Genomic DNA, 13,725 nt, shown 5'->3' on the forward strand with positions numbered 1-13,725 from the left:
CGACCAGTCCGACAATGCATTCGCGAAGTTTAGTTTTTGCTGTTCCTTTTCCCTCGGTACGTTTATCCGGTCCATTTACCTGGATTGCCGCAACTGGTTGCAAATTCAGGGGCACATTCGCCGCTCCATAATCTATTCCTTTCTCCGTTTCCACGAATGCGTAATTGGTTTTTCATACGCGTATAAAACTAATCATACTCGTCTGGAAATCTAACTTTTCGGGAATATAAAGCGATCTAGCGGTTTAAAGATACGAGAACTCAGTGATGAGTCCTGATGTATGTATAAAATGAAAAAAAAAAAAAATCTCAATTTTATTTCAACGTGAAATACGCGTTGCGGAAAATATAAGCGATTTATAATTCTGAAGTATACTTCTCTCTTTTTTTCCATTCATGCACTTTTGTTCCATACATTTTTATAAAGCTATTAATATTTTCTGACTCACAAGTTATGAAATCGACTTTCCGATTTTTCTTTTCAACTTTCTCTTTCCCTTTGGTCTCTTTTTTTTTTCGAGACCAAATCTTTCTCTTTTGAACAAAAAAATATTTAAATAGTAAGAATGAGACATTAACAAAGTACGATTTTTATTGCCTTTTTATCTTTTCTTATATGAATAAAGTTGTTAAACAGTTGTTTTCCTTAGCGTGATAACATCTCGGCGTTAATTATTCCCCCACAATTATCTGACTCGTTAATGACCTTCGCGCTCGAGAAAGTTTCGCATAATTACTTTCTTTCTTAGATTATTTCTGCTCAGCTAGATTTCTCGTGTGAAATATGGTGAAGTTTCTGCATTATCTCGAGCGACATGTTTGCACAACATTTCCTTTCATTCGTTACGATTGAAAATGAATATTGCAATGTTTTTCCTCCTTAAATATAACGATGAGACACATTACTCGTTGTCACCAATCTTGAACGACAGAATTCTTCATCACACCTATCTAAAGCTGTGTTCAAACTCAACATGTTGGATCAACGAGCTCTGTTAATGCGAAACGAAATAAAGTATATACGAAGAAGTAAATTGAACTAATAAAATGATACCGCGATAAAATTGAGGAAATGATATTGATATATAAAAAAAATGTAACCGACGAATTTATCATTTCGCGATGTGTGAAAGACTTATCTCGTTCGTTTCCGGGATTTCATTTTAATCGTAAAAGAGGGCTAAACGATAATGATGATGATGATGATGATGATGATAATGATGATGATGATTATTGCAAGACGTATAACACGGGATAATTTACAGGTTTTCCGACGGTGTTAGTTCTTGGAGACATTATGAATCTGGAACGGCCAACGATGGACGGAGGTTGCGGACAGCAGCCGCTCTTCTTAGGCAGCTCTTCCGGTTGGGGCGGTATCTCTAGCCCTCAACAGTCGACCGTGCAGACTGCCAGCACTCCCTCAGAGCATTACGGCGGTCCACTGAGTCTGAGCATCTGCATATCCGATTCGGGTCACGAGATACTCCGTCCGAAGCCGCGAAGGTAAGCGCTTTCCTTATATTTCGCCGCTCAATGCTCTCCTTTAGCACTCTCAGCCTAATCGATGCCAATCTTAATGAAGATCTAATTAATGGTCGCCTGCTCGACAGTCCGCTACACGTGATAAGGATCGATTAAAATCATCTAGAAATCCGACTCATTAAAATTAAATACCGTTCAACGCGTCATTTTTTGTTCGTCGTTCTTACTTCGTCATTTGTTACTTGTTGTTATTATTATCCCAGAACGGGGCCACAACTGATTGTAACTATGAAATATACGATAGAATAAACTGCAAAAATTATTACTTGCACTAACTGTAAATAAAATTCAAAAGAGCCATCTCTTAAATGTCTCGGTTAAATGTTCTCTTCGGACTATTTCCAATGAATGAAAAAAGGAAAAAAATCTTTTCCTAGTTATCTAGGTCGAGTCCTGTCACCATAAAATGCGCGAACGTAAGATTTGAATAGGAACGAATGCGTCAAACACAATAGATCCTACGATAGGAATCGTTGAAAAGCCAGAGGCTACAAAGCCGAGGACGTTGAGCTCGCGTAGAGACGTCTCGGTTAACCTTTCGGGTCCTCGCACCTGCATGGTGTGCGAATTCCTGAGTGAGTTCGTGAGCCTCTACCGTTAAAGCAAAAGAGCGAAGTCAGTTGATACTTGGTCATAATATTGCGTTGTTGTTCGTCGGCTACGCGATGTTTCGTTTGTGAGATAATTTAACTCAGACCTAACGTAGCTTCAATAGCCCGAGCCCACTTTCATCTTGGACTTTCATCTGACACACTTTGACAACGTATCACGTATCACGAAAGAAAACAAATTCGCAAATATACTGACCAACTCTTTTTTTTATTTTCTTAGTCATAATATTCATTTTGTATATATAAGATAGACTTTTAATATTTAATACGTAATATCGATAGAGTATTTGATTGTCAAACGTTGTTCAGTTGCTATTCCCAAGGGAAATTGACTGTAAAATATACTTATCAAATTTCCTATTCTAGAAAATATAATCGATTAATAATAATTTCATCATGTTATGCATGCTTATATATGTTAATAGAGCTACTGTATATGCGCGTGATTGATATAATACAAAATAATTGCGTGATTATATATATATATGAGATTATTTTACATATATTGATTGCAAAGAGCTTAAATAAACTCGTGATTGAGTCGAATATATGATAATCGTGGCAGATTTACAATAAAAATCTGTTGATACATTTTAATAATATCGAGTTAATAAAGAAAAAATATGAGGATAAATGGTATAAAGAAAAAATGGTTTTGTTAAAGTTAAATTTAAAAATTTAACTAGAAAGAGACACAAATCTGAAAATAATTTTGTTAGATTGTCAAAATGTTTGAATTTTCTACATAATTATTTCAATGATTTAACAAAATCTACTTAAATTTTAATTTTAAATATTTAAAAATTGTTCTTTCCGCGTACATTTTTACTCATCTGAAATTCGATTCACGATGATTGTTACACGATTATTCAAATCAATAACTACTTTAAGAACCAATATCTGCGCATTTGAACTTACTCACGTTAAATCTTATTTTGCGCTTAGCAACAAACTCATAAATTTGATTGTAGAACATCGCACATTGTCAATTACAACGCCCACTTTTTTGCGTATCGAATCGACCATGTTGGGATCGAGGATCGTTAAAATTTACGAGACACGTAATTATAGCTGATCCGATCTCGGGGTATCCGACGTTCGTATGACATAGCTTCTCTCTCTCTCTGTCATTTTTTCATCGACATCACTTTCGGCACCCCGATCATGGGGCTTCAGAAATCTGCTCGGCATACAGATAAGACGTCTGATAAATTTAAGAGAGCTTTCATATGCGCTCTCGTATGCGAAAATATCTCCGCCTCCCCCTCTTTGCATTTTTTTTTACGCTAATATTACATTTGTTGTATGTTAATTGACTGCAGGGCAGACAAATTTTTGAATCTTTTTATCCTACTAGCCAATCAACATTTTTAGAAAAAAATTCGTCATACGACAAATGTACTTGTATAATAATATCGCGATGAGACATGTGGCCCTATTCTTTTCTTTGTCGACGAGATGCGTCGCGAGAAAGCATTCGGACGCATACACAATCAAATATCCGGCAACGCATATCCGAATATCCGGCGTTTTGCGGTACACTGGATATGCATTTCGCGCATTCTCCTGGATCTTCGACTGTGTTGGTGACCATAATATTGTGCGCCGCTATTGTACGCCGCTATTGTGCGCCGCTCATCCCATGCTCTAACGCTCGTTAGCAGAAACTTTTACTCTCACCCCGCATCTCGTTATATTTAACGTTCAATCGTCCGATTCATTTTTGCCGGCGAATTAGGATGAAATAGAAATTAACCTGCCATTATAGGCGTGCGAAGGGAGAGCTCGGAGAGCTCGCTTTTAATTAGTTATCCGAAAGTCGGAAACTCGCGGGAAAAACGGCGTTATCTGGGAACGTGCTATTGCTCGTCGCGCGATTAAGAATGCGCATGAGGGGAAACGCTGATTCGAGGTGAATCTGCAGCAGATATTTGGGTTAATGACTCTTTCCGCCTTACTTCGCCTTCCTTCTTTCTTCCGTTGTATAGCATCAATCTCAACTAGCTTTTACTAACAGCGTCGGGATTGTCGGGAGAGACGTCAGGGACGAGACGTATTCATTATCTTTGCGCGCATAGGATTGTTACTGCTAACACAAGTTACTGCTAACGCTAATGATTAATGACCGGAAAGAAAGGTAGAGATATAAATAGAATCAAATTAATAGACAAAGCTTCGCTTTTATATTTTTATTGATCTACATCGATAAAAATATATTATACATTTAAGTTTTTTTTAATCGATATATTGCCGCATACTGATGTGCAGCAAAGAATTTTTTTTAGTATTCCGCGAAAATTATTATAGAAAAAGTAAAAAGGAGCAAAAAATTTATAGCGTTTTTTTCATTGGGAAAATTAATGCAAATCAATTTACATATTTTCAGTATTAACAAATAATTTAATCCTTTTAATTATGTATTCTTTGTTGTTATCTTATAAAAACTTAAAAGGATTAAATTATTTATTTTAATTCTTTTTTAAATTAAACCGATTTGCCCTCAATTGTACCAGTTTTCCCTCAATTGTACCGTAGTAAAAAATGTTTTAAAAATGATGGATATTATCTACATTATATGCGTTAATAAAATAAACATTTTAGAACTTTATCGTTTTTTAATATTTTTTTTAATATTTATGTTTTTTAATATTTATACGTTTTTTAAGTCATAACGTCTCTGAATATTGATCAAATACATTTTGTGTCTTAAAATTCTATTACATTTTCGCCTAATTATGAAATTTATTTTGTTGACTACTGGAAAATTTGACAGTTTCCATTTTATTATTTGACACTATTGAATCTGAACAAATTTTTAATTTTAACTCATATTTATCAAGAACTTATTACGAATGATTTCTACTGGCCAAGGTGTATAATAACTTCAAACAAAAATTAAATATACTATTATAATATTAAATTAATTTAATGATGTACCACCTTTGCAGCAGAGATACATAGGACACATGGATTATCTAAGAGACATAATAAATTATTTTAAATTTTCTAATAACTTCAGGCTATTTATTGTAATATTTTATTGATAACCGCTAAATAATGCCATAATTTCAAATTCTATTTTTATTTTTACATTAATAATGACCTGATCAGTGTCGAAATATATGTTTGTACTATTTATTATCGAATATTAAAAGTTATTGTTTAGCTTGTAGCCCTTCTACTTTATTATTATTATTAATTTGTTTTTTATTGAGCCACATTATTACTCATATTAGAACTTTACTTTTTATTTCTGAAGTCTTGTTAATGGTATGTAATAAAAGATCTATACTGAATGCTAAAGTGTGTGCATCTAATGATTTATTTCGAAAAATTTGGTTTGTTATTTAATATACTGCACAGAAAAAGATTTGAATTAACTGGAAAATAAACAATCCAGAATTCTAATTAGATCTACAAGATTTCTGGTTAAATCTATTAAAAATTCTAGTTGAAATGACCAACATTTAATAGATTTAATCAGAAATCTAGTAGACTAAACCAGAAATCTGGATCGTTGATTTTTCACCAGAAATCCAATGAATTCAACGAACATTTTTCTCCGTGTGTAAATAAAAAAAAAGTTGAAAAACGTTGATCTGTAAGATAATAGTTGAAAGAAAGAAACAAGAGAAGCAGAAAACTTTCTTTTCTTTTACTTTTGGAGAGAATAATCTGCCAACTTTTGTAGGTTTCCGTTATTTCTTTGAAAATGATGAAATCCAATGCCAGATGGATGATGGTTCCCGGATGATGAAGATTTCCATACTGCAATAACATCTTCCGTTATCATCCTGCTGTATACATATACGTGTATATTATATTTTTTGTAGTATAATGCTGCGCGTGATGGAAGAAATCCGAATACATGCAAATGGTAGAGCAGAGAGGATCTCAATTTTGAGGAATTTCCCTTAATTTCTCGCGCGTTCACTCCCATTCGCGAGAACCGTTAGTCGTCAAGCACGGCGGGCTTCCTATACCAGCTTATTATTAGCTACGCCCTACGCGAGGCATCCGAGAACCGGCGATTATTAAAATCTCCCTCTTCCCTCCCATCCTCCCTCCAGACATGCTATTACATTTCGATACCGATCGATTGCCGCCGAGTCGGATATACCTCTTAGATGAATAATTAACCGCACGAGCGGCTTAGCCCTTGCGAGGCAAATATGGATACTGCACTCTCGTAAAACGTGACGTCATTCGCGCGACGTTTTTCTCTTCGCTCGCATCTCTTTCCGCGTACGTCATCGTTGCAGGCGTCGCGACGCGACGCGACGTTGTAGAACTTCCGCCTGGGACGCTTCGTATGTAGATATAATGTACGTACGTATGTACGCCACTTTCGCATGGGGAAAAACGTTTACGGGAAAATTATAGCGCTGGCGAACAGAACACGCGGCGCGCACATTCTAGAGAGGCCGTAATTCCCGTCCTTCTTACCCGCGAAGAATCGACGGCGAAACGTCGATGAATGGCGAATGAACAGGGACGTTCCTCGAGAGAATATTCGGCGGACATTCGGGCGCAGACACGGTTCGGTAAATAATTTAATATCCTTCGTAGGAGCGTCTGCACCGCCGCCCTTGACACCGGAGTTTCGCCCAGTGAACACGGACAATATGTATCTGCCTTGAACTCTTCCTCCTGCGATTTGTCTGTTAGAGACACATGTTGCAGATTTGGCCATTCTTAAAAGTATTCATTCAGCAAACTTACTTGCACCTACATATGTATGACCAGCTACGATTTTTCAGTCTCCCTCTCTCTTTCTCTTTCTCTCGTAGGAATGTATTGTATATCTTTTAGTCAGCAGCTGAAACTGTGTGAATTATTCGAACTCTCGTTCGTGTTTTCATAAAGTCCGTTTTCGCAATCACCGTGTAAATTCTAAGCAGACGCTTAGTTATGTCTTGCACTTTTTTTAGAAACTCTGCTATTATCGCTGTTTTTATGGTCTGAATTTTAATGATTCCTCGCGCAATGAAGTCGGCTTTGATAGATAGATTTTCAACGCGATAAGGATACCGGTTTATCTGGATCGTAGGACTGTATGCTTTCGCGTTAATTTACGATAATGCAAACTGCAAAGGCGGTCGGTAGTTTTCGTTGTAACATGATTTCTATTAAAACCTTTAAATATAATCTATGCTAACGAAAAATAAATGAAAAATGAAGAAAATGGACGCCGTGACATATCCGTGAAGATATCCGGAAGAAATTTATTTTAAAAGAAAGCATTTTTGATCAAAAATTCAAAGATATAAATTCACATTTTTTAAATATAATATAATTGAACAATTTTTGTTTATTGTGCGCGGCATTTTAAAAAAATATTGAGAAACCGATTAAAAAAATTAATTTACATAACACAAGTATTAATAATTGAAACGAAAGATTTACACGATTATTAATATCTCCAGATCCAGCTAATGTTTCAAATTAGTCAAAAACTGCCGATTTCAGGATCATTGATCGCACTGCTCCGAGAGAAAACATCCGCACTCGCTTGCCACCATGCTTTACGTTCAATTTACCGTTCGCATTATCAATTTCGACGCGCGAATTGCATCATAAGTATTCATAATTACCCGACACGAGGAGGATAGTCTTCATACGCTATCTTCATACTATAACAATGATAATCCACGCGGAAATAATTCCGCAACGCACACATAGTCGGGGACGAGTGACGAGTGTTGCTGTATAATTGTAATGGCGACGATTTTAACGCTGACCCACTTCGCTTCCTGTTTTCCGCGAGCACCCCGTGTTCCAACTGTACACGTTTAATTACTACTAGGAATACCTCCTGGGAATCTTCCTTCATACGCGCCGCAATAAAACAGTACCGGAAGGAATCAACAACGGCACGGGGTACTCACGGTCGACCTTCTCTGCCGATCGTGTGGACAGATTTCGTGCGCGATACAAAAGGTTACAGTACCGTATAAAATCGCAAGCATGAGATAGTATCAAAACACGACATCCTTTATACTGTCATTACGCTATCTGAAGAACGGAATTGTTTTGTAAGTAGGAAGATTATTAAATTTGTATGGTAATTTCTTCTATCTAGCTGTCTGCGTTGATTATCAATCTCGGGATGTAGATTGTATTGCGATTAAAATTTTTGTAATCAACGGGAAGAATTAACAAAAAGATCTAGAAGGAAGAAACAAATATTTTTAGCATTTAACAATATTCGTCTGCCAAATGGAGTTATGTCGTGTCTAATGACTCTTAATTTGTTTCATTAAATGGAACATGTACAATATACCTTATAGAAACATTTCAATCTTGACAGTCATTAAACTTGATAATTCGATGACCAAGATTAACTTGGATATACTACTCACTACTATGGTTTTTTCGTATTTTATACGGTAATAGTTTATACTCGTATGCGCTATCATTGTGTAATTTTATAATTAATAGTCTAAGTAAATTTCTTTGTACTAAAGAGGACCTTGACCGTAGGTCGAAACGTATACGTTATAATACTATGAATAAATAATATAAAATACACACGAATAACCAGTGTTGGCTCAAATTGCTCATTTTATTTATTATTTTTTAGATTTTTCTTTAGAACCTATTGATTATCTTGTTTTTAACAATATTATTGGAAGTGAAGAACTTTAGAAAGAATGAATTTTCTGACAGCTCGTTGACAGTTTGTTTACACAGTAACAACGAAAATAAATAGTTAATCGTCAATTAACAAAAAAAAAAGAGAATATCATTGCGAAACGTTGACAATTAGAATCTACGAATGAAGTCGAAAATTCACGTATACTGAATATATGAATAAATAAATAAATAGTACGACTCGCTTAATCCTGAACGTTGGAGACGCCTCACGTCTCAGCGGAAAAAAGCGATTGCACAGCAGTATCAGAAAAGCGATGTCAGAGTCCGTCACGGACGCTGACTGGGGCGATGCGATTTGAGTACACGGCCGTAGGAAGTAGGATGGTCGCCGGAAGTTCTCCCCCGAAACATATGGTGGGGCTGTCTCTTTCTCTCTGTCTATCTCTCTCTGTAAAGACACATACTCGCTTGTGCTCTCCCGTTTCCTGCGGCTTGCCAGTGAAAAGAGCATAGCAAGAGGTAGCAGTTTACGAGTGGCGGCCGGGACTTATGCACGCTGCGATCGCGGTCAGCTCTCGTGCTCCCTGTGATAAGCTCCCGTTGCTGTATCGTGATAAAACCTTCGACCGGATTACGCGTGTAAGGGGAGGCCGTGTAACTCGTTCGCGAGAGTTGTTGTTTTTTTTTTTTTTTTTTTTTTTCACACGGTCAGTTTTACAAAGTCCGGCGTTATACAATTAGTAGCGTTATCTGCGTTATATAATTACGTAATGCCGTTACGCTATTGCACAATTTATTCCGTATAGTTATACGGATAGTATCGCTTCGTGAGACGGAGTACGTGATCGAGACAATCGATCGATTCTTATGGTTGAGGGAGGGGGAGGAGAGGAGGGGGATGGTCTCTGTCTTTTGAAATCATTCGCGGGGAGCATTTCCGAGGATAATTTCTGTATTTGTAACGCATGCACGCGAAACGCGTATTATACATATTATATATTTTTACAGGCGTAGCGAAGCTTCTTTTCCCGTGATATCATAGTTACGCGCGACGGAACAAAAGGTAGAGCGGCGGGCGGGGAACGCACGCCGTACACGCACGGCGAACGTATACACACGCACGGTGAAGGTAGGAAAGTGATACGGATATCTCTTCATTTCCCCGACTCCTGTGGTGCACCGCGAGGGAAGCGCACACGTTTCACCTGTGCCGATGCACAGGAAGCCGTAGACACATCGTCGTCTCAGTCGCGTGTTTACATTGAGTGCGGTACGATGACTGCCGCGCTAATGCAGCGATAAAGAGTAACGTCGTAATTATACGGTCCGTTCGCCGGGGTACAATTTCTTTCTATTTATACGAGCAGCCGCCCGTATTAATCGCCCGTGATAATCCTCGAGTTTTTGTCGCGTTCCCGTGATGCGTTGTTGAAAGGCAAGTTATTGTAATTGCAAGCGAATCGAAATTTCCGTCGTGCTGTCGTACAGTTGATTGATTGATAATAAATTTAATTAAAACTCGATGACTCGTCGCTCGATTGATGAGACATCTTTATCGCTGGGTCGAGAAGAGATATTTTCAATGAATCAGCGAGGAAACGTCGCAGGGTGAATCTCCGCGTAAAACTGGAGCACAACGAACGTTATCGTGGCAGGACGTGAAACCGACATCCTACCATCTCACGAGGAAAAGTTGTGGTGAAATAAAAGTAATCGTGATAGACAAAAATTCACGCTACAGCGAAATAGTGATCTGTGATGCATTCTACATTCTGCAATACAATCGAACGAGCTGAGCTCGCGTTTTAGAAACCTGCTGCAGTTGTAAACGTTACGAATAAACGCGAACTTGCTATTTTGAATAACAATGTGAATAATAAGGCGTGATTGTGTGTGTAACAGTGAAACGTGTACAATTAAATTGGGAATTAGTTCGGGATACTATCGACGGAAACCGGGTTCCTCTTTGGTCACGCTTTCATATTTTTCGCATTTGCGATATAGAGATAAGCAAAGCTTCTGCATTGCCAAAGCTGATTAGAGATTCGCATGTCCTAGAATGACCCGCCTGTGAATAACATGCCGTCCACGAGACGAGCTCAGTGCACCGACGACTGCAGGTGCGTGTTGTGCCGCGAGTTGAAAGGCTACAAGATGAGCGCCAACGGCGTCGAAGTTCAGCAGCAGATTGGCCATGAAGGCACAAATTTTATCCTACGGCGGGCCGTACCTTTCTTACCGAAGCCTCCGGCGCGAGAGGAATGGCGAGAAATCGCAAGGTACGACGATTACGAGAGATGCGCGACCTTGGAAGACCGAAGTCGTCGTAGCGGCGGCGGCGGCGGCGGCGGCGTAAACGGTAGTTCAAAACCATGGGCGTCATCCAACAATGACATCGGGAAAACGGGGAAGGATATAAATCATAAAACGGTCATCTATTTCGGCGATTCAAATCCGAGACAGAAAGAAGACAAAGTGAGGCAGCAGCAACCACCAGCTCCACCTCCGCCTCCACTGCCGTTACCGGAAGCGGGCGCGCAGATGACGTCAAGATGCAAGGAGGATCCTGAGACTTCGTTATCCCTTGCGTTGCGATCGCGGAACGATGAGACGTCTCGTCCACGAGACGCGTTGGAGTGGGATAACGAACGGGAAGAGGATGCTGGACGACATCGAGATTCCGCGATGGAGAACAGCGATCCCAAGGTCGCGCACGAGATCGTGGTGAACGTCAGCCCCAGCAGGGAAGATGTGCTCAGGATAGAGGAGGACGAGAGCCAGCTGGAAGACTATTGGTCCTTGCCGGGGGACACGAGCGGGTTCAAGGCGGATTGGAGTTTCGTGCAGCAGTGGCGACTGAGAGGGTAAATTCACGCATGCACGCATGCACGCATGCACGCTCGCTTGTCGTTCCGCTTGACGAAGGAAGAAAAAATAGATGCTGCCTTTCGGCGAATCAAAATTCCTTCACTCTCGTGTTAAAACGCGATACCTCATGCCATTTCCGCGGGTGATTTACTTATCATTTGAAGTGCTATCATCACACGTGTTAATAAAAAAAGCATTATGATCTACTTTGACCGAAAAGAATTATTTCTATTAATTAATTATATTTTTGTCGGTCTAAATTTGATTTATAACTGATAAAAGAGATTGATTAAGATTAATTTATTGATAAACATCTGATCGTTTTTTTTTACAAATGATATAATTTAAATGACGAATAATCCATTATGTTTTTTGGTACGTAATTTCCAGGGTTGGGTAAGTTAATGTGTTTTCTTTTAAACTAAATTAAGTTAAAAGTTAGTGGCTTATAGAAGTGGCTTAATAAAATTAAGTTAAAAGTTGAAGGAATAAAGAATTAACTTAATAAAAGTTAAGATTGAATTAACTTAAGTTTAAAAAAAAGTTAATTTAAAAAAAATATATTTTTGAGATCAGAATGTCCTAATTTTTCTTAAAATGAGATTACTTTAAATAACACTTATAAATATAGATTATTAGGTAAATTTAATTTTATATTCATATAAGTTACTTATATATTATAAGAGTCACATCATAAGGCGTTTTTGTCAAAATCTTGCGAGAGAGAAGAGTATATGTTTGTTGTTTGTTTATTTTTCTTTCTTTAATCTTTATTTAATTTTCTAATTTTTAAAACAACTGCTCATGCATGTTTACGACTATAGATTAGATATTTGTTACAAAAAATGTACGTAAAAATTTAGAAAATTGATGGATGTATAATACTGTTCTACAGCAATTTTTCCTCATTTCATATTTATGTTGCTGAAATATAATGTTTATGATACCTAAAATTAGTGTGATTTAAATATTAGCGAAATTGACAAAACTTAGCGAGTCAATAAAAATTAGCTACCGTAACTCTATTAGATCTCTCATCTTAAAATCATTGAACTTTTTCTAAATTAATTCTCTAATGACTTTATAGAAAAAAAAATATTAGCATTAAGAAAGATAGAAAAATTTGTAATTTAAAAAAGTTAATAAATTAAAATTTAAAATTAACTAAGTTAAAAGTTATTAACTTTTTAACTTCTTTTTTTAACATTTTAACTAGTTACTACCCATTTCTGATAATTTTTCTAAATATTAAATTATTAATGATTCCAGCTCAGGAGAAATCAGACATTTAAGAAAATAAAAATAATCGTGACTTTTCCTTACGAAAAATATGATTGTAATAGTATGTTTAATTAAATTATTGTTCAATTGCTTCACGATTTCTTGATGTAAGACGAATGTATTGGAACGATAAAAAATTCATAAAGCAAAATTTTAGTGACTGTAACCAATTTCCAGCTTTAGTTGTGAAATGAGATAATGGAGTCATGCGTCCCATACATTTATCCCGCGAGATGGTCGAACGCGTATCTAAACATGTCACCGATTTTGCGCACTCACGAGAAGAGTTCGCCACTCTGTAGTTTATGATTCACAATCGATCCAGACAGCATCGCAGAGCTCGCGTTTGAATATATCTTATCTCTTCGCGTTCATTTAATTTTCCCCCCTCGTGACTGACGGATGCGCGCGTTCGAATAAAACGTTCATCGCGCTGTATCGAATCGATATCGTGTAATGGGACGTGCGTGTAAATCGTCGTGTTTGAACCGCCTCGAATCGGCATTACATATCGCGATTACGAGTTGTTTTAAGACTCCTAGCCGCGCTCGCTGATTTATTCCCCGACGTACAAACGATCCGTTCTTCGCGCTCTCCAAGGAAATCCAGATGATGCACCGCTAATGCTCGGATCCCAACAGTGATGCCTCTCAAAGTGCATAATAAGTGCATTCGAGTTGAATGCTTGCAGGCCGTGAGTGTGTGTGTGTGTGTGTAATTTTTTCGACGTTTTCTTAGAATTCCTCTTTCTCGAAATAGATGTTAAAATTTTTTAATTTTAAATATTGGACTAATAATGGACGACTAAACGATTGACATACCTG

General features: G+C 37.5%; 1 protein-coding gene across 5 annotated transcripts in view; it reads left to right on the plus strand.

Moving 5' to 3' along the window:
* LOC105149109 (ankyrin repeat and BTB/POZ domain-containing protein 2) overlaps window positions 1–13,725 on the plus strand; it is a 32,098-nt gene that overhangs the window by 5,323 nt on the left and 13,050 nt on the right. For 2 of the 5 annotated variants that reach the window (XM_087409009.1, XM_087409008.1), the window contains one exon: window positions 1,265–1,505. In XM_087409009.1, coding sequence (XP_087265135.1) covers window positions 1,297–1,505 — 209 coding nt within the window. In that variant the 5' untranslated portion in view covers window positions 1,265–1,296. The other 3 variants (XM_087409007.1, XM_087409006.1, XM_087409010.1) reach the window with 3 other exon arrangements.

This window comes from Acromyrmex echinatior, chromosome 8 (assembly GCF_024713525.1).
Source record: "Acromyrmex echinatior isolate Ae372 chromosome 8, ASM2471352v2, whole genome shotgun sequence".
Taxonomy (NCBI): domain Eukaryota; kingdom Metazoa; phylum Arthropoda; class Insecta; order Hymenoptera; family Formicidae; genus Acromyrmex; species Acromyrmex echinatior.